Source organism: Oncorhynchus gorbuscha, linkage group LG05 (assembly GCF_021184085.1).
Source record: "Oncorhynchus gorbuscha isolate QuinsamMale2020 ecotype Even-year linkage group LG05, OgorEven_v1.0, whole genome shotgun sequence".
Taxonomy (NCBI): Eukaryota; Metazoa; Chordata; class Actinopteri; order Salmoniformes; family Salmonidae; genus Oncorhynchus; species Oncorhynchus gorbuscha.
This window is the reverse complement of record NC_060177.1, coordinates 59,267,311-59,286,082: the sequence shown is the minus strand read 5'-3', so window position 1 is coordinate 59,286,082 and position 18,772 is coordinate 59,267,311. Positions and strand designations below refer to the sequence as shown.

The 18,772-nt window shown below is 41.4% G+C and overlaps 2 protein-coding genes across 2 annotated transcripts; both read left to right on the top strand.

The window, feature by feature from the left end:
• Nucleotides 1-335: 335 nt before the first annotated feature.
• Nucleotides 336-9,327, top strand: LOC124036188 (serine/threonine-protein phosphatase PP1-gamma catalytic subunit A). Its single transcript, XM_046350429.1, has 7 exons — nucleotides 336-992; nucleotides 4,079-4,210; nucleotides 4,326-4,556; nucleotides 4,711-4,815; nucleotides 5,227-5,450; nucleotides 8,059-8,193; nucleotides 8,682-9,327. Exons 1-7 carry the CDS (start codon nucleotides 938-940, stop codon nucleotides 8,769-8,771), a joined length of 972 nt encoding a protein of 323 aa, XP_046206385.1. The 5' UTR covers nucleotides 336-937; the 3' UTR covers nucleotides 8,772-9,327.
• Nucleotides 9,328-9,716: 389 nt separating this feature from the next.
• Nucleotides 9,717-18,768, top strand: pptc7a (protein phosphatase targeting COQ7 a). Its single transcript, XM_046350431.1, has 6 exons — nucleotides 9,717-10,440; nucleotides 12,434-12,613; nucleotides 13,497-13,695; nucleotides 16,067-16,190; nucleotides 16,330-16,459; nucleotides 16,754-18,768. The coding sequence occupies exons 1-6, from the start codon at nucleotides 10,239-10,241 to the stop codon at nucleotides 16,810-16,812; spliced, it is 894 nt and encodes a 297-aa protein (XP_046206387.1). The 5' UTR covers nucleotides 9,717-10,238; the 3' UTR covers nucleotides 16,813-18,768.
• The last annotated feature ends 4 nt before the right edge of the window (nucleotides 18,769-18,772 follow it).

The following is an 18,772-nucleotide window of genomic DNA, read 5'->3' as shown; positions in this document are numbered from 1 at the left end:
GGATCAGATAGGGCCAAGTAGTGGAATAGTGGTGAGGTTTTAATGGGTGTAGGGTTAGTTGGTAGGGCAATTTTTCTTTCCTTCCCTTCCCTTTTTGTGTCACCCAAAAAAATGAATCATGTAATAATGTGTGTAATGAATTCACAACCCAGAACAGTAGGCGGAAAAACAGAAATGCATGAGTAGGGAGGCCGCCTCACACTCCAGTACAGTAGGTGGCGATGTATACACCGCCAAAATGTGTGATCCGCCAATACAAATGCAAAAGAGAAGTAGAATCAGGGGAAGTGATATGTTTCGGTAAAATTTGATTTTTTTATAGCGTTTATAGAAATGGTTGTCAACTGTACTGCAGGGATGTCGCAGAAAATGTAGGTTGTGGTGGCAGTTTCAGAGAGGTATTTGGGTGTAGGAGACTTGACGTCAGAAGAGTTACAGGGTGTCCCGTCCTTTTAGGCTGTTGGCCTGAGGTAGGACTAGATATATTCACATAGTGGGTGGTGGGTATTTAGTTCGTGTAAGGTTAGATGGTAGGGTATTTATTATTATTTTAAACAAAGTACATGAGAGTCATACTCCAGTCTAGTAGGTGGCGGTAATGCAACATTTATTGGATACCAATCGCCATTAAACCTCAGAAGAAAAAGAAGAATCAGAGGGCATTGCTAACGGCTAACGTGGATTTTGTCCCGATATACGGCTAATATTAGGCGTTGTTTTGGGAAATTTGTTTAAAACAAAGATGTTGAAGTAGGTTGTAAGGTATAGAATAACGTTGTAAGATAACCAATAACAGGGTATAATTTCTACACGTTTTTGTTTTTGGAACCAGTAATTTCGCGAAGCGAATTAATCGTAGCTAACGTTACTTAGCTAGTAACCAGCACTAGATTTTGCACTTTGCACTGCTCACTCAGGCCTTTTTTTCTGCGTCGCCATGGCCGATGTTGATAAACTCAATATTGACAGTATCATCCAGCGTCTTTTAGAAGGTAAGGAGTCTACACCAATGTAACGTTATTGCTGCAGTAATATTATCTGTTCACTTTGTTAAGATAGATGACTGTAGGCTAGTTTTAGCTAGCTAACGTCGTTAGCTGTTGATGTCGCATGTAAGACTGTATATTTTAGCTAACGTTAGTTATTAGTTAACGTTAGTGCATGATGTTGTTGCCATAGTAGTTAGATCATTTTTAACGTCAAACTAGTTAACCAGCTAGCCGTCTCAACTCCGCGATTTACGATGGAGTTGATCGGCGACTATTATGGGCTGACGAGTTCCGATGTCAAATAAAATTACGTATTTATTTTTACTATACCGAGGCAGCCGATAGTGGGCGCTAGATCTGCACTATTGTTTTGATGTGCTCAGCCGGTAATGCACTCGTGTCCCCCCTAGACCATCTCGTACAAAAGCATTCTCCATTCAGGCTGCAAAGTCAAAGGCATACGTTTTATTAAGACTGTACACATATTTGTCCCGTTTATTTTCCGACGCGCAGCAATTTAAAGCTAGTTAAGGAATTAAATGTGCTTTTGTACGAGACGGTCCACGGGGGACATGAGTGTATTGATTACCGACTGGGCAGGCACATTAATTATTTTTGATTGCGCAGATCTAGCGCCCAATATCGGCTGCCTAGTCTACAAAAACGACGGATTTCAGCACCCAAATAGCCCGCATTTACACAGGACAATGTCCATCGTAAATCGTTTAGTCAGTGGTGCCTGGAGAAGTGGGTATACTCAAATTTTGCCAAAAATGTCCCAAATGACCCGCCCAATGAAGGAAAGTTGTGGAGAATTTCGGACAGTGAACACTACTTACAGTTGAAGTCGGAAGTTTACATATACTTTAACCAAATACATTTAAACTCAGTTTCACAATTCCTGACATTTAATCCAAATAAACATGTTCTGTCTTAGGTCAGTTAGAATCACCACTTTATTTTAAGAATGTGAAATGTCAGAATAATAGAGAACGATTTATTTCAGGTTTTATTTCTTTCATCGCATTCCCAGTGGGTCAAAAGTTTACATATACTCAATTAGTATTTGGTAGTATTGCCTTTAAATGGTTTAACTTGGGTCAAATGCTTCAAGTACCCTTCCACAAGCTTCCCACAATAAGTTAGGTGAATTTTTGTCCTGTTCCTCCTGACAGAGCTGGTGTAACTGAGTCAGGTTTGTAGGCCTCCTTGCTCTCACACACTTTTTCAGTTCTGCCTACAAGTTCTCTATGGGATTGAGGTCAAGGCTTTGTGATGGCCACTCATTACCTTGACTTTGTTGTCCTTAAGCCATTTTGCCACAACTTTGGGTCATTGTCCATTTGGAAGACCTATTTGCGACCAAGCTTTAACTTTCTGACTGATGTCTTGAGATGTTGCTTCAATATATCCACATCGTTTTCCGTCCTCATGATGCCATCTATTTTGGGTTGTGCCGACCAACCCAAGCTGTACTCTGCAAGTATGCTAATAGTAGGCCAACTGTTGAAATGAATACATTAGTCTGTCAATAGTCTGATATAATTTTTTCAGGTTTTCGGTCTCACTTTTTTAATAGAAAAACAACCAAATTGGATGTAAGTCAACAACAATGCTTAAACCACATCAGGAGATTACTTTTGAGGTCTGGGAAACATCTAAGATTGCTCTTTAATTCAACTGTGCAGGCACTTGGCACTGTTTGGTACGCAGTGTTTGCGAAACAAATGGCCACTGGACAGATGCAAATAATCATGATATAATTCTGCCAGATAGGCATAGGCTACATTATGGCTAGTTAACATTTAATTGAGAAGTGAAAGCATCCCTATATTTTTCCTGTTCCTTAATTGATTGAAACCTGGCCATTTGACTTCATTTTATGAGGCATGCCTTGCTTCAAATGAGCCTATAGCCAAAGTCCTACCAATAGAAATGTGGAGGCAATTATTTTATGAAGACTTCCTCATGTGTGCTGTTCTGTTGTTTTACAAATTAACTTAATTTCATTGTCTAGCAGCCAAAGGCATTATCGTAGTCATATTAGCAACACATGATAGATGATGCTTCTTTAGAGATCCCCTCTTTCAAAATCTCTCCATGAAACTGGAGCATTTGCGCATAGGCCTACCTTCGTGTGCACATTGCTGCCATTTAATGTGAGAAATAAGTTTCTCTCCCGAGTGGCGCTGTGGTCTGAGGCACTGCATCTCAGTGTTGAGGCATCACTACAGCCTGGTGTTCGAGCCAGCTGTGAACGGGAGCCCCATAGGGCGGAACACAATTGGCCCAGCGCCATCCAGGTTAAGGAAGGGTTTGGCTGGGCGGCTCTCCTTGGCTCATCGTTCTCTAGCGACGCTTTGACTGTGTGCCTGCAAGCTGACTTCGGTCGTCAGGCGAACGGTGTTTCCCTGACACATTGTTGCGGCTAGCTTCCAGGTTAAGTAAGCAGTGTATTAAGAAGCGGCTTGGCGGGTCATGTGTCAGAGGACGCATGTTTCGACCTTCGCCTTTCCCGAGCCTGTTGGGGAGTTGTAGGGATGAGACAAGATCGTAACTACCAATTTGATAAATTGGGGAGAAAATCTAAATGAATTAATAGAAAGATGATAGTTTATCAACATTTTAAGCTAAACATTCTGATCTGTTCAGCATCCTTATTAATTGATACAGTGTATACCTCCACTACACTGATACGCATCGTGGGGATTAAGAAGTGAGTATACTCAATGCTCACAATAAAAGTGGGTATAAGGTCTGTACCTGCATATACCCTCCACTACACCACTGAGTTTAGTCGGCTAGTTAACCAGCTAAACTAATTAGTTTGTCCTGGTCGTCACATTTCAAAATGTTCAGTCAAATTAGCTAGTTGCCTAACGTTACTCTAGCTACATGGTCCATGGCACTGTCCCAGCTATCTGCCCAGTCAGGGAAAGATGAAGTCAATAACATGAGTAATCTGATATGATTGTCATCACTCACTCCCCTATCCAGAAGATATTAACAAGATATGGTGGCAATGAGCATGACGGCAAACTAGGTAGATGTATTTGCTTGTAGATTAATCTGAGTTTTCTTTTTTATAGTCAGAGGAGCAAAACCTGGTAAGAATGTGCAGCTGCAGGAGAATGAGATCCGAGGATTGTGCCTCAAGTCCAGGGAGATCTTTCTCAGCCAACCTATCCTTCTGGAGCTTGAAGCCCCCCTCAAAGTCTGTGGTGAGTAACCATCGCTATTTCGTGAAAATAACTGTTAAACGGTCTTCTATCCCCTTAGACTCAATGAGGGCTGTGTGTACTATAGCTACATCTTGAAGTTGTTTGTTTTCTGCAGGTGACATCCATGGGCAATATTACGACTTACTGAGGCTGTTTGAGTATGGGGGCTTCCCTCCTGAGAGCAACTACCTATTTCTGGGAGACTATGTGGACAGAGGGAAGCAGTCTCTGGAGACCATCTGTCTGCTTCTAGCCTACAAAATCAAATACCCGGAGAACTTCTTCCTGCTGAGGGGAAACCATGAGTGTGCCTCCATCAACAGAATATATGGATTCTATGATGAGTGTGAGTGATGTGTGGGGATGTTGTAATAATTATAGTCCTGCACTTTGACAAAGTATGGCATTTGTATCTACGTCGGTAGCATTTTGTTATAAATTCCTGTCATATGCATTGCCTAGCTCATGATCATCCTAACGTGCTATTATTATTATTCTAGGTAAAAGAAGGTACAACATCAAGCTCTGGAAAACATTTACAGATTGTTTTAACTGCCTCCCTATCGCTGCCATTGTTGATGAGAAGATCTTCTGTTGCCATGGAGGTATGTTGCTTTTTAGTTGTCCTAAAATAAATTAAGAGAATTAAGTGCACCTACCGCCAACAGCTAAACAATAAATAGGAGTACAAGGCTTTATTGTTGGCTTTTCTACAGAAATGCTTCTACATCTGCATTGCTTGCTATTTGCGGTTTTAGGCTGGGTTTCTGTACAGCACTTTGTGACGTCGGCTGATGTAAAAGGGCTTTATAATATATTTGATAGATTTGGTGATTGTCTAGGAATTCCTTGACTGTTGGTGACCACTGCTCTAAGACATTGCTATGATATTGAGGAATGTTATTTGCTTTTATTCAAATTGTTCTTCCTGTCCTTGAAATTTTTACACAAGTTCTGATTGGAATTGACCTCATTCCGGTTGTTCATCTGTATTAATCTTCTTCTGTGTCTCTCAGGGTTGTCACCCGACCTCCAGTCCATGGAGCAGATCCGGCGTGTCATGCGGCCCACCGACGTCCCTGACCAGGGCCTCCTGTGTGACCTGCTCTGGTCTGATCCAGACAAGGATGTCCTTGGCTGGGGAGAGAACGACAGGGGCGTCTCATTCACCTTTGGATCAGAAGTGGTGGCAAAGTTCCTGCACAAACATGACTTGGATCTGATCTGTCGCGCCCATCAGGTATGTTGTCTACAAACTGGTAACTGCAAAAATAAATAAAACGGCAACATGAAGTGTCTTAATTGGGCGTTGGGCCACCACGAGCCAGAACAGCTTCAATGCACCGTGGCATAGATTCTGTAACTCTCTATTGGAGGGATGCGAGACCATTCATCCACAAGAAATTCAATAATTTGGTGTTTTGTGGATGGTGGTGGAAAGCGCTGTCTCAGGCACCGCTCCAGAATGTTCAATTGGTTGAGATCTGGTGGCTGAGAGTGTCATGGAATATGGTTTTCATGCTCATCAAACCATTCAGTGACCACTCGTACCCTGTGGATGGAGGCATTGTCATCCTATGGGGGCATAGCCATGGTAGCCAAAATAATAGCCTGTCCAGCATTTCTATACATGACCCTAAGCATGATGTTTATTGCTTAAAGACATGTTCCGGAACTTTGGCAACTAGTAGGTATTTTTTAAGCCTCATGCTTTGTGCTGATGTGTCAGTGTGCAGTTTATAATTACTGTTTTACCTCAATTAGCCACGAAATCCCTAGTTTGAAAGCAACTCTTTACTGGACACTGCAGTGCTATTTGCCCTACATTTTCCCCCACATGGGCCAGCCATGTAGCAATTCGAGTTCCAGACAATAAGCTTCAGCCCCTCGCCATTTGAGTGTCAGCTGGCAAGATGCACATACTGCAGGCCGAGAGAGAAGTGATGTGGTGCACATAATCTGCACATATGTGACGAGAATCTCTAACTCAGGAACCATACCTGCTTTAAATATACTTTGTATCCTTCATTTACTCAAGTGTTAATATTATTTTGGAAGTAACCTGTAAATTAAGTTGTGGTCCGATCAGTGCTGATTAGGGCTGTCTCCGACAAACATTTCTTAAAAATCTGACCAATCAATTGGTCTAAATTTTCTTAATTGATTTTTCCATATAGACACACCCTATGTTTTAATCAAATCAACTATATGTAGGCTACTGAGCTTATCTGATGATTTAAACACTGATTTAAAAAAAGACGAATAAATAAAGAGGGAGCCAGAGATAAATATAGCTTAACCAGAAGGAAAAAAACCTGTTCCTGACCCGTTGCTGTCCTTCGCAGATTCTGCCCTTATGCTTCTGAATTTGTGGGTAATAGGCAACACCTCCTTTTCCATTTGGGAGTGCCAAGTTATCATACCAATTCTACTGATCTGCGTGCGTGGCAGTTATGATTTTTATATTCACATTTTTATTCACATTTTTGTGGAACAGTTTCATTTAATTTATAATATTCTTCATATCTCAAAATCAATGTCATGTGGTTAATCAAAATTATATCTAAATGAAAATGATACAAATCTAAAAGTAACTTGTATTGCCAATGTGTAAAAATAGCCTACATAAAGCCAACAAATAGAATAATTTTGCAGCTCGCAGGGTAGAAAATATTTTTATAAAAATATTCTATAAATCACATTGGCTAAGCATAGCGTATTAACTTGGTCCAGCCTAAGCTCATGCTAGCAAATTTGCAACATTGTATAAAATATGCTGGGCCCTCAGTTTCCAGAGCCAGTGAACTCCTGACAGATACGTAGTTGTAGGCCATTTTTGCAGGGATAAGAAGTAATCAGATAGGCCTATTTTATGACGTTTCCACTGGATCAGGGCATGACATTTTCTTCCCCCCCTTTCATGGTTATCGAAAGGGAGAGAGCTGGAATGTTTTTCCCAGGAACTATTGTCATTCTCAATGGATGTAAAAACAGACTTTTTTACTTGCTGTTTGAGGCAAAGAAAAAATTACTTTGAGAAGCTCCACAGTGATGCTGAGTTAAGACAATCAGAAATGGTATCATATCCCCAAATGGTCTACATTTGCGTGCAGGCCATGTAGCCTAGGCCTACTTCTATGCGTAATTAGGTCCTTACTCAAGATTGACAGGAGCACTCCAAACAAAACACACAGAATAAATTGACAACTCGTAAATGTAATAAAATAAACCAAAACTTGTTTCTCACAAACGTAGCCTAGGTTGTGCGCTCTGCAAACAACGTGTCCACTCTGACAACGAGAACGGTAAGACTGTAATAATAATATATTGAATGCATTTAACAGAAATGACCTTAGGCAAACATTTTTTATTTATTTTTTATTTGACCTTTATTTAACTAGGCAAGTCAGTTAAGAATAAATTCTTACTTTCAATGACAGCCTAGGAACAGTGAGTTAACTACCTTGTTCAGGGGCAGAATGACAGATTTTTACCTTGTCAGCTCTGGGATTCGATCTTACAACCTTTCGGTTACTAGTCCTCTAACCACTAGGCTACCTGCCACCCCTTGTGGATTAGAACAGTAAATGTACTACTGGTGTGCCATCCCCACAGCCTCAAATGGATTAGTCCACTCAAACAGGCCTGAATCAGACTGGTGTCTTGTGTGCCATAAAAACTATATTTATTTGCCACTGCTCGACTAAAGAAAATCTTGGTCGACCAACAGCATATTGACCAAACAATGGACCAGTCGACTTAATGGGGTCAGCCCCAGTACTGATAGTCTGGTGTGGAATTTGTTTTTATTTCAACCGAACTGTAATCAATGCTCTCTTTTCCGGTAGGTTGTGGAGGACGGCTATGAGTTCTTTGCAAAGCGACAGCTTGTGACTTTATTCTCAGCACCGAACTACTGCGGGGAGTTTGACAATGCTGGTGCCATGATGAGTGTGGATGAGACTCTCATGTGCTCGTTTCAGGTGAGGGATATTTCAATCATGAATGTGCTCCATCTTAACACAGGCATGTAAATGTCTCAGTGATTGTATTACTACTGTAGTGTATATGTTAAAGGGAAATTTCAAAATGTTTCATCTTCATATTCATCTCCAGCACCACCTCAACATCGACATATGTGAAAATGGCACATTTCTATGTTTTGTAGTAAAAGATAAAGGAAGATGTTTCCAGTGACGACATCGATGTGCATCATGTGATTTTAACCAATTATGTGTAGTCATTGCTTACTAATTGGTTGATGTCACTGGAAACATTTATCTTCCTATATTTTTTTTACTACAAAACAGAAATGCACTGTTTTCACATGTTGCAGTGGTGCTGGCGATACCAAATGTTGAAATGTCCTTTTAAAGTTATGACCAGTCTTGTCAAACTGTACAATGTGTAGACTATTGCAGTGGGCAAAACATAATCTTAATTTGATTACTTGTATTCATTCCACTTGTAGATTTTGAAGCCAGCCGAGAAGAAGAAGCCAAATGGCAGCCGTCCAGTCACACCCCCACGGAACATGGTCACCAAGCAAGGCAAGAAATGAGGTGGCATGAGCTCCCCGTTCTGCTTTCGTCTGTTGCATCTGAAGGGTTGGTTGCCCTTTGCTGCCAATACTGAAAATATATCCACTCCAACCTGATGAAAGCGGAATGTTTTGTTGTTTTGTCCACAAGGGTAAATGGATATGTCACCATGAAAACCTCAGGGGTTTTGCACTCCATTGCAACTAGTCTTTGCCACATGACTGTTCAATCAGGAACAATGTAACAATATGGCTAATAATGCACAGAAATGCCTTGTTTGAAGCTGTGTGCAAATTTTCCAATTTCTTTCATTTCATGTCATCAATTTCTGTCGTCACCTGTTTCTCACTGTCAATAATGAAATTAATGGTTCTTAAACAACTATGGAAATATTACATTTAGACATTTAGATGTTTATTTCGGTATAACTTGTTTTATCATAGGACATTGAATCCGCACTCTGCGCCTGCATCCTCACCATTTTTAAAGTATTGTGCTGAATTTAAATTAAGAAATAAAACATTCTTGTAATGTCTAAGTCTTTCTAATAAACTTTTAGCACATTTGAGGGGGAAATTGGCATTTAAATTGTATTTATTTGAGAATTGAGAAGCTCCCATATATTGTGTACTACTAGAAGTGATGTGAAAGATATGGTAAAGTTGCATAAAGATGATATGCAGTCCAGTACTATAAAAATTATATACTATAATACACAGTCACAAATTATTACAAAACTAGCAAACATGTTTTTTTTCTCTATGCAAAACCCACTTGACTTTTTAGTGTCAAGGGCAGCATTAGAAGTACGGTATGAAAAGGTCACTGGGTCACACTCGAGGCTGTTTGCCTCCAAGTTGACATTGGCCTTTACTGCCACAAGGGGTGTCGTAAAATCCATCAGAATCCTCGTAAGGCGTAGAAGCCATCATGTTTTTCTGCTGCACATTTAAGTTTCATAAACCTGAAATTAATTATTCGAAGGGGATGCTTTTTTTCTCCAAAGTAAACATTTATTTAAAAAACAAAAGTCATGGATGATTTTCAGGGTTAGAAGAATTGAGGAAACTCAAATTGTGTAAAGAGATGTGACGTCAGCCCAGTCACAAGACCACAGAGCAGATCACTCTGGCTCGCTCCCCCAGCATGTTTCAGAAATGTGGTAGGTTGTTCTACTGGCACGATGGCTGCAACGAACTTCGAACTTCTCTGGGAATCTGGACTTGTGATATCCTTCGAATTACGGAACAGTTGTTACTGATTTGGCAATAACTACTGTAATAAACTAAATAAAGGATAAGTATCGTCTGGGCTGTCGCATCAGCTGGCGCGCTGGTTTGTTTTGTTTCTGCGTGGCGAATGTTAACGTTAGCTAGCTAACTAAGCAGTACAGTATCAAGATTGTGACATTGGAGCTAATATAGCTAGCTAACACCTAGGTTGTTTCTAGCTTGGTACTCAGTATAGTGGGAGCTGGTGTGTAGGTGATGTTCTCCGTACTTTCATACGGTAGACTGGTTGCCAGAGCAGTAATTGGCGGACTCTCTCAAACGGATAGCCGCGACTACAGCCTGGTAACAGCAAGCTGCGGGTTTGGGAAGGATTTTCGGAAGGGTATCTTGAAGAAAGGGATGTGCTACGGCGACGACGCTTGCTTCATTGCCCGACATAAATCTGCCGATGTTTTGGGTGAGTAAACAATGCCCGGTATTGACAACTATTTTATAACGTGATGATATAACCGGCCTGGTTGTTTAGCTGGCTAACTAACATGCCAGACAGTGCACCTTTGCTAGTTACAGTAGCTAGTTTGCCTTAACTACGTGTTGTAGTATCAAACAATAACAAACCAGGGACACTTAGCATGGACTGTATTTTGTTTGATCATGTTGCACAATACGCTAACTCGGTTGTTATACTATTGGCTTAGTTTCAAGCGAAGAAAATACAATTACATTTGGGAAACCCTGTCCTAGAGGTCAGAGCTGCCTGTAGTCGTTTGATAATTGTAGTGATAGGGGGGCAGCCATTACCAAACGGTAACCAGTATGTACACATTCATAAATAGATTAGAAAGATGAACATTGAGAACGTATTTCTTTCTTTCTTGTTTTTCACTATAACTAGGCTACAACCAATCAGTCCCAGACAGACTTCATTTTTCATTCACACTTTACCCCATGTCAGAACTTATATGGTGTACCGTCCTGGACCTCAGAAGGTCACTATGTTACAAAACGTTCAGATATTAATGTAGTGTAGAACAGACATGATCCTCTGCCTTGTAAAATAAGGAACAGGCTCAACACTAAATAACAGCACATCAATCAGTAGCATCAACTCGATACCATCTACTGTATGCTGCTCTGTACCATCACTCATTCATATATCCTTATGTACATGTTCATCAATGTGTATAAGACAGTAGTTTTGGAATTGTTAGTTAGATTACTTGTTGGTTATCACTGCATTGTCGGAACTAGAAGCACAAGCATTTCGCTACACTCGCATTAACATCTGCTAACCATGTGTATGTGACAAATAAAATTTGATTTGATTGTACCTCCTGATCCCCACCAAGACTAATGGTTGGTGTCTCAGATTTGACATAATCATATTGATAGACAAACCAATAGTTATGCTGCAAATAGTCACATGTCTGTAGCCCACAGTTTAAAGGGCATTGTACATTTTTAGTATCAGGTAAGCTAAACTGTGAATGCTGCTTTATTGGTCATATGGCTAATTGACTAATTGCACTGTAATGCTAGAAAGTTCAATGATTTTGCATTAAAGCTATGATTTCAGGTAACACTGGCTTTAGAGAAGAGTAGCCTTTGTAAGCTATCAAAACAACTTAGAAAATGTGATTCAAAAATCCAGAAGTAGCCTAACCAAAGCCAGAATATCCTCCTTGACTTGTTAGAAAATCCCACTGTCCACTTGAGCCTACATGTCCTCTGTGTGGCTTGGAAGGAAGCTGTGAGGCAGGCCATGTCTGACTGTTGTCACATCAGTGAGCCAAAGGTTGGCAGGGAGAGAGTAAGACGACCCTCCTTGTATGGTCACAGCAAGAGCTGATTCTTGTGTCTGGGAAGCAGCTGGAAATAATTGCATTCCTAGGAAGAACTGGGACTGCCAGACCAACTGCTCCCATAATAGGCAGAGGTACATTTCAATAACCATAGAAACCAAATTTTTCAGGGTTTTAAGCAGTGTGATAATGTGACTGCAAGCTAGTGTATGGGCTTGTTGATAATGTAATGTGACTTGACAACTGCAGACAACATATGCTTCAGATATAAACCATTTTTACTGGTAGCTATGTACCAGACTGGCCAAATTATCAATGGAGATTATACCAGGAAAAAGTTTAGTCAGAAGCATGTCAAAGAAGTGCTTATTCTCTGAAGCGTCCCTTGTTTCATTCTAAGCACTTTCTTGCTCTATACACTTGGTGTTTTGTTTTAGTGAAAGTGCCTATTGTTTCTCCTGTCACAACTGCGTGAAGACGTTGAGTACTTGTTTCCGACTAATATGACCTCTTCCATTGTCGGAAAACTGTCTTCTTCTGGGAATGTCTTCGTCGGGAGTGTTAAGAATAATCAGAATACAATCTTGATTTTTTCCTATCCTGTTCTCCTCTATTGAACCAATACCTGACTGTGTGTGCTTTCATCAGGTGTGGCAGATGGAGTGGGTGGTTGGAGAGACTACGGTGTGGACCCATCACAGTTTTCAGGGACCCTTATGAAGACCTGTGAGCGGCTGGTAAAGGAGGGACGCTTCGTTCCAAGCAGCCCTGTGGGCGTCCTCACAAGCAGCTACTATGAGCTCCTACAGAACAAAGTGCCTCTGCTGGGTGAGTAAAGGCAGCCCTGGAGGATCAGTGTTTTGTGAACCTGGAGGCTGGTGCAAAATGAAATCACTAGTGTCTGCCTCATACTGACTAGAATAGGCATTTACAATAGAGAATACGGTCTTAAAGCAGTCTTAGAATGGTCTGTTTTCAGTCTGCGTGGTTAGGCTAAGTGACATGTGAGGTGCTGCTATTTAGATAGGATATTTGCGTGATGAGTCAGAGACCTGCTGCATGCCTCTATCCTGGGAAGTGTAAAGACGCGGAGAATCTCATCTTGATCCATTGCTTTGCTAGAATGGAGCATGCGGAAATGTGCAGGACAAAACAAATGGAGAGTGAGGAGTCGAGCAAGTCCGTGTCGTCAGTCTGTACTTTTCCATCCCAGCTCATGTAGAAGAGAAAAACAAGTCAGTATTGTATTTTTCCAGTGCTGAAGAGTACGGTCGTGAGGCCAGCAGTAATTGTATTACTATTGAAAAAACACACAAGAAAGGGAGTGAGAGTAGGGTGAGTCAGAGAGCGTGAGGGGTTGTAGGGAGCTCCCATAGAACATTCTGGTGGTCCAGATGACTCATCAGCAGGGTGTGGCTGCATGCGGAGCCATGTTTTCGCCGGTTCGGTTAACTTTTATGTTTCCTTAAATGTTATCCTTCCCAAATGTTTCTCTTCCTGAAATGTATTGACATGCCTTCCTCTTCTAACCACAGGTTTAGCTACAGTATGATCATGATATAAAGCAACCCAACAAAATCACTACCCATAAATCATCCCAACCAATTTATAAATTGTTTAATGGCTCTATTCGACTTCATTTGTTACAAATGTAATCAGGATGTAGGGCGTGCCACCCATATATTTATCATCTTGTGTTATCTCCTTCCAGGCAGCAGCACGGCCTGTATCGTGGTGCTGGACCGGCAGAGCCATCGGCTGCACACTGCTAACTTGGGAGACTCAGGCTTCCTGGTGGTGAGGGAAGGAGAAGTGGTGCACCGCTCTGACGAACAGCAGCACTACTTCAACACCCCCTTCCAGCTCTCTATCGCCCCACCCGAGGCAGAGGGGGCCGTCCTTAGTGACAGGTCAGTTTTGTGGCCCCGCCGAAGCCATATTTTCTATTGTAAAGAAGCTGTGTAGCTATGTTTTTGGTTTTGAAGCACAGAGTCTCTGCATTGGTTCTGCCCTTGTGCTGCTCTCTGGTCTGTCCAGTCCAGTGTTGATGCAGCATTAGTGAGTGTCAGTACTGCCACATGGTTGGGGCCATGTGCTGCTTTCTCCCTTGTGTAGGCATGCCAGCAGCAGTAGTGCTGCTGACTCCAGTGGGGCCGGTGTTGGCTCCCTGCCAACGTTTTAAGCCAGGCCAAAGTCTCAACACACACGTCCTCATGGCCCTCCTCATAGCAGCCTCACTGCCCTTCTCACAGCAGCCAATCCCTGGTCTGCTTACCCACAGGCCTTCTCAACCCAGTAATCTAGAACAGGGAGATTATTTAGAGCGGCTCATGTGGGTTTCTCTAAACTGGTGTGAGATGGAACTGAACTGTCACTGTCATAAATTTAGCTGATACACAGCATAGTACCCGTAGAATAGGCCTATTCACAACCGTAGCCTCATCATACATACCTATTATAAAATGGCTTGGTTTTGCTCAGTGCATAGGATATCTCCATGGCTTATCTCTATACAGAATAAACAGATATGGGCCCGGTTTACAAAAAGCATCTGAAGGCTAAGTTCATCGTTAGAACCTTCGTAGGAGCATCGGTAAATCTCAGAATTGTTTCCCAAAACCATCCTTTACCAAAGTTGCACTTGAAAACGCTTGTTATTTACCGACTGCCTCAGACCACTCGTGGAACAGCTAAGTGAGTGGTTAGATGCGTTCTTCCCTACCGTGTCACTTTATACACAGAAGATCTCTGCTAAACATAGAATCAATATGTTTATCTGCCTCTCTGCGACTGCTGATAACTTCACAACGAAGTCGACTACAAATACAACGTTCCCATTGTCTTTGCAATTATTACAAACAAGCAAAGGATAAAAAGAGAATTCAGTCATCTCTGTTTTCAATTTGAAGTAAAAGATAAATAGCCTACTTGCAGTATAGCCTATATATTTCAATGATATGGAAATACATTTCATGTTCATTCAATTGAGTTTTATTTCTGTTTGGCTTACTGTCTTTCTTTCCCTCAATATATTTCATGATGTGCCAAATCATGATTTAATGCATATTATAGGGTGAGCATTAGAATAAGCCGCCTCAATATTTGTAGCCTTAGGTGATATCTCTCCTAAGAGCTGGTCCATTGTCAGTATTGTGGAATAATTCTAATGTTAAGGTCAGATTTGAATGGAGAATTCTGATCCGAGAGCAGCGTTACCTTTTGATTCTATCAGTATCGTCACATGCCTCAACGACGCACTTAGTGAGCGTTCTCTCTGCGTGGTGTTTTGGGAAACTCATGTTCCATCTTCAGCCATTGTCGGAAAGATGCATCGTTAATACACTCGTAAGCCTAAGTTCCATCGCTATTGGGAAACCGGGCCCTAGTCAGTCCAAATTTCGGACCTATTTGACGTGGCCCTGTTGTATATAGGCTGGAAATTGTAGTCTTTCCATGAGCTGGAGGCGGCAGTATTTTTACCATTGATAGTATCATATTCAGGGTCATAAGCGTTGTGATTCTGTTGTAGTTGGTGGGAAGACTCTACGTTCATTTAATTTAGAGCTAAATCCGTGATTCCTTAATAGTGATTATTTTGAAATGTAGCGCTAAAGCCTCAAAGTAATGTAGGACTGTAGATCGAATGGTGGCTGGGTTACAGATGGTTTCTAGAACAGCCATGAGTGTCGGGGAGTCTGGGGCAGAATTAATGTCGCCTTCCAAGAACTAAACTTGATACTGCACATGGCTCTGATCTACTGTATGTGTGTGTATAAGTCGCACATCAACATTACAGCAGTTCCTTACAACTTCCCATGATGGCCAAGGTGTGCTATTCCTTAGATTATTTTCCACCATTCATGTGCAATTTGTTAGCAGCAGCATTTCACAGCTGGAAAAGTATTCAGTTTAAATGTATAACTGCATTGCATGATTTCTGTTTAAAAAATTGTACTTCATTCCAGTGTTTGACAGTGATCTGTAGCCATGTCTAACCTGAGGTGTGTACCTGTGTCTCATAGTCAAGACAGGAGACCGAGCAGCAGTGTCAGTGATCTAGGCTAATGAAGGGCTAGAGGCACAGATTAAACTGGGCTCAGACAGGGCAGATTTCCTTCCTGGAGGGGGGTATGAGAAGGGGGAGCAATTGGATAATGTTTGCAATTTGGTTAAGCACTTTAATGCTCCCTCTCTAATGGGCACTATATGATCAGGATATTTTAACTCCACAAGACTGTTATTTCCCCGCTACGTTGTATTAAGCTCTCTGTGCCCCCTCAGTCCCGATGCTGCAGACAGCTCCTCCTTCGATGTCGAGTTGGGGGACATAATTCTCACAGCCACAGACGGCCTCTTCGACAACATGCCCGACTACATGATCCTACAGGAGCTGAAAAAACTCAAGGTACACCCTTGCATAAACCCTTTCCGTACTCGTGTGCAACAGACAGGTTTACTGTTTCATTCTGCAGAGTATTGAAGTGGAGGTACAAGACATTGAAAAAAAACTAAGACACTCCTCCATTTTGTTTTTGTTTTTGCAGAACACCAACTATGAGAGTATCCAGCAGACAGCCAGGAGCATTGCAGAGCAGGCCCATGTTCTGGCATACGACCCCAACTATATGTCGCCTTTTGCCCAGTTTGCCTGTGACAATGGACTGAATGTAAGAGGTAATGATCATCACTTTTATCACTTCTTCATGCAGGTGGAAATTGGAGACAAAGCCAAGGTAGTCCTCATTTCATAGTCCATTTGCTCCATTCATACCCTGCTTCCCTTGTGAATGGTATCCAGGCTGAGAGGGCTGCTCTATAAATCAGGAAGAATGACACCCAGTGAGGAATAAGAAGTGTTTTATTAGTTTTCCTTCCATTGCTCTCAGACTGCTTCCTTTTGGAATGATGAAAATGAGAGATTGTTCTCACACTCATCCTTCTGACTGCATCTTTTTCTCTTCCCCACAGGAGGAAAGCCAGATGACATCACTGTGTTGCTGTCAATAGTGGCAGAGTACACAGACTAGAGACTGTATTGAGGCTAGGAGGGGAATTAGGAGAGTTTCCTCTTGCCATCTGTCTCTTGAAGATGTCAGACTGCTTTGATTCCTGCTGGTGGGGATTAGGGACTAGTGTTGGTGGCTGACTGAGCCCACCTTCGGCCCCCTGAGATAATCAGTCCTATTTCTCAGATGGAACACTTGACAATACATGCAGTTCTGACATATCTCTGTTTAGAATACCTGCTGCAAAGGATCTATCTGGGAAATGTCCCAGTTGTCATTGACATAATCCCTGTTCAGTGGGATGAAGGACATCAGCATATAGGAGATGAGGCTCTGGCTCTCATATTATTTTTGGACTTGGAGCAAAGCTCAGGATGGAGAGAGAGAGAGAAAGGTGGTCAGTATTAGCCAGTCAAAAGCGTCAGAATTGAAACTCTGTGAATCATGCCAATGAGGGTTAATCACAGGAACCGAGCTGATTCCAGACGGGAAGTAGCATCATACCATCAAGTTGAAACGATAGGGCCATGAAAACGCCACTTTTACAGTGACTCACATTACACACAAAAACAAACAATTAAAAGACGTTGAAGGGCAAAACAAATATGCGTGTATAAGGGCATGTGTCATTGTGATATTAAAGGATGTTAGAATGTTTTGGTAGATCTGTGGGAAAGGGACTACGTGGTATTTTAAGTTGTTTGACTGATCTAAGGGGTTGTATGAAGACTAGGTGCAGTTGACACATACTTTACCATATCAGTACAATTTGGGTCAAACACAGACAAAGTGAATAATTTCTAAGGATGTGAAATGTTAAAATAACTATTTTTTTTAAATGGCTCGATGTTTCTGTCAAACCTGTTCTCTGACCCCTGCTGCGACGCAAAGAGTGAGTGTGACTGCAAGTGATATTGAAGGTTGTTATGTGTGATGGAGTAACCTGGAGGCTGTCGCGTGTCAGATGTTGATATTGTATACATACGGAATGGATGGGTTTTATGTAGGCTACATCGCTGTTTTTATATCCACTGGGATGCAATGGTAACAACCATTTACGCACAAGGTTAAAGAAAGCATATCTAAAAGTTCACAGTGGACGTTGGTCAAGTGACCAAGCAGATATCATTGTATTTCTGCTTTGGTTTGATGGGGTGGGAATCTGGACTGTTTCAGTTTAGCTTCAGGGAAAATGGTTCACAATCATAATTTCTCAGTTGTCCTCGCTGTAAAGCTCCAATGGCACATTTGATGAAGTCTTATGAATCAGGTCACTAGTGTTTTTATTTAATTTAACCGCTTTTTCATTTTCTTTTTTGCTGCAGTCAAAAATGTGCACTTTGCATTTACAACATAACTCATGTGCAGAAACATTTTAAGAGTTATGCTTCCTTTGTAAAGGAAAATTCCACCACAAAACTATCTTTTGGTTATTTGTTTCATTAGTCAATTGTTTCAATAGTCCCGAAATGTATTGCTTGTCAGCAATCAAGTTAAGATAATTAACTTTAAAAATTAGAAAACATCACATGATGCAAAACACAGATTCATATGATGCTAAATGCATCATACAAGGATGATTTTTGTATTTTCAAAACTATATTGCTGACAAGAAAAACATTTTGGGACTATGAAACAAATACCAAAATATTGTTTTTGGGTGAGGTTTCCATTAACATGTACTATGTACATGTTGATTTATGGAGCTGATGTGCCTTGTATTGGATGTTATTGATAGTGGCAAAATTGTGTATCATATTGTTCCCTAAACCCCACACTGTGTCAGCTATGGAGACAGAGTAGAAATGGACAAGTAGCCATATGATTCACACTTACTTTTCCCACCATGCCCTGCTGTCTTAATGCTTAATCTGCGCCATCTGATGGGAGACCTCTCGTTCCCTTTCAATGTGTTCAATGCCTTTCACCATGGGACACATTCAAATTTGAATGGTCAAGCTATTTATTTTTAAAGGGGGGG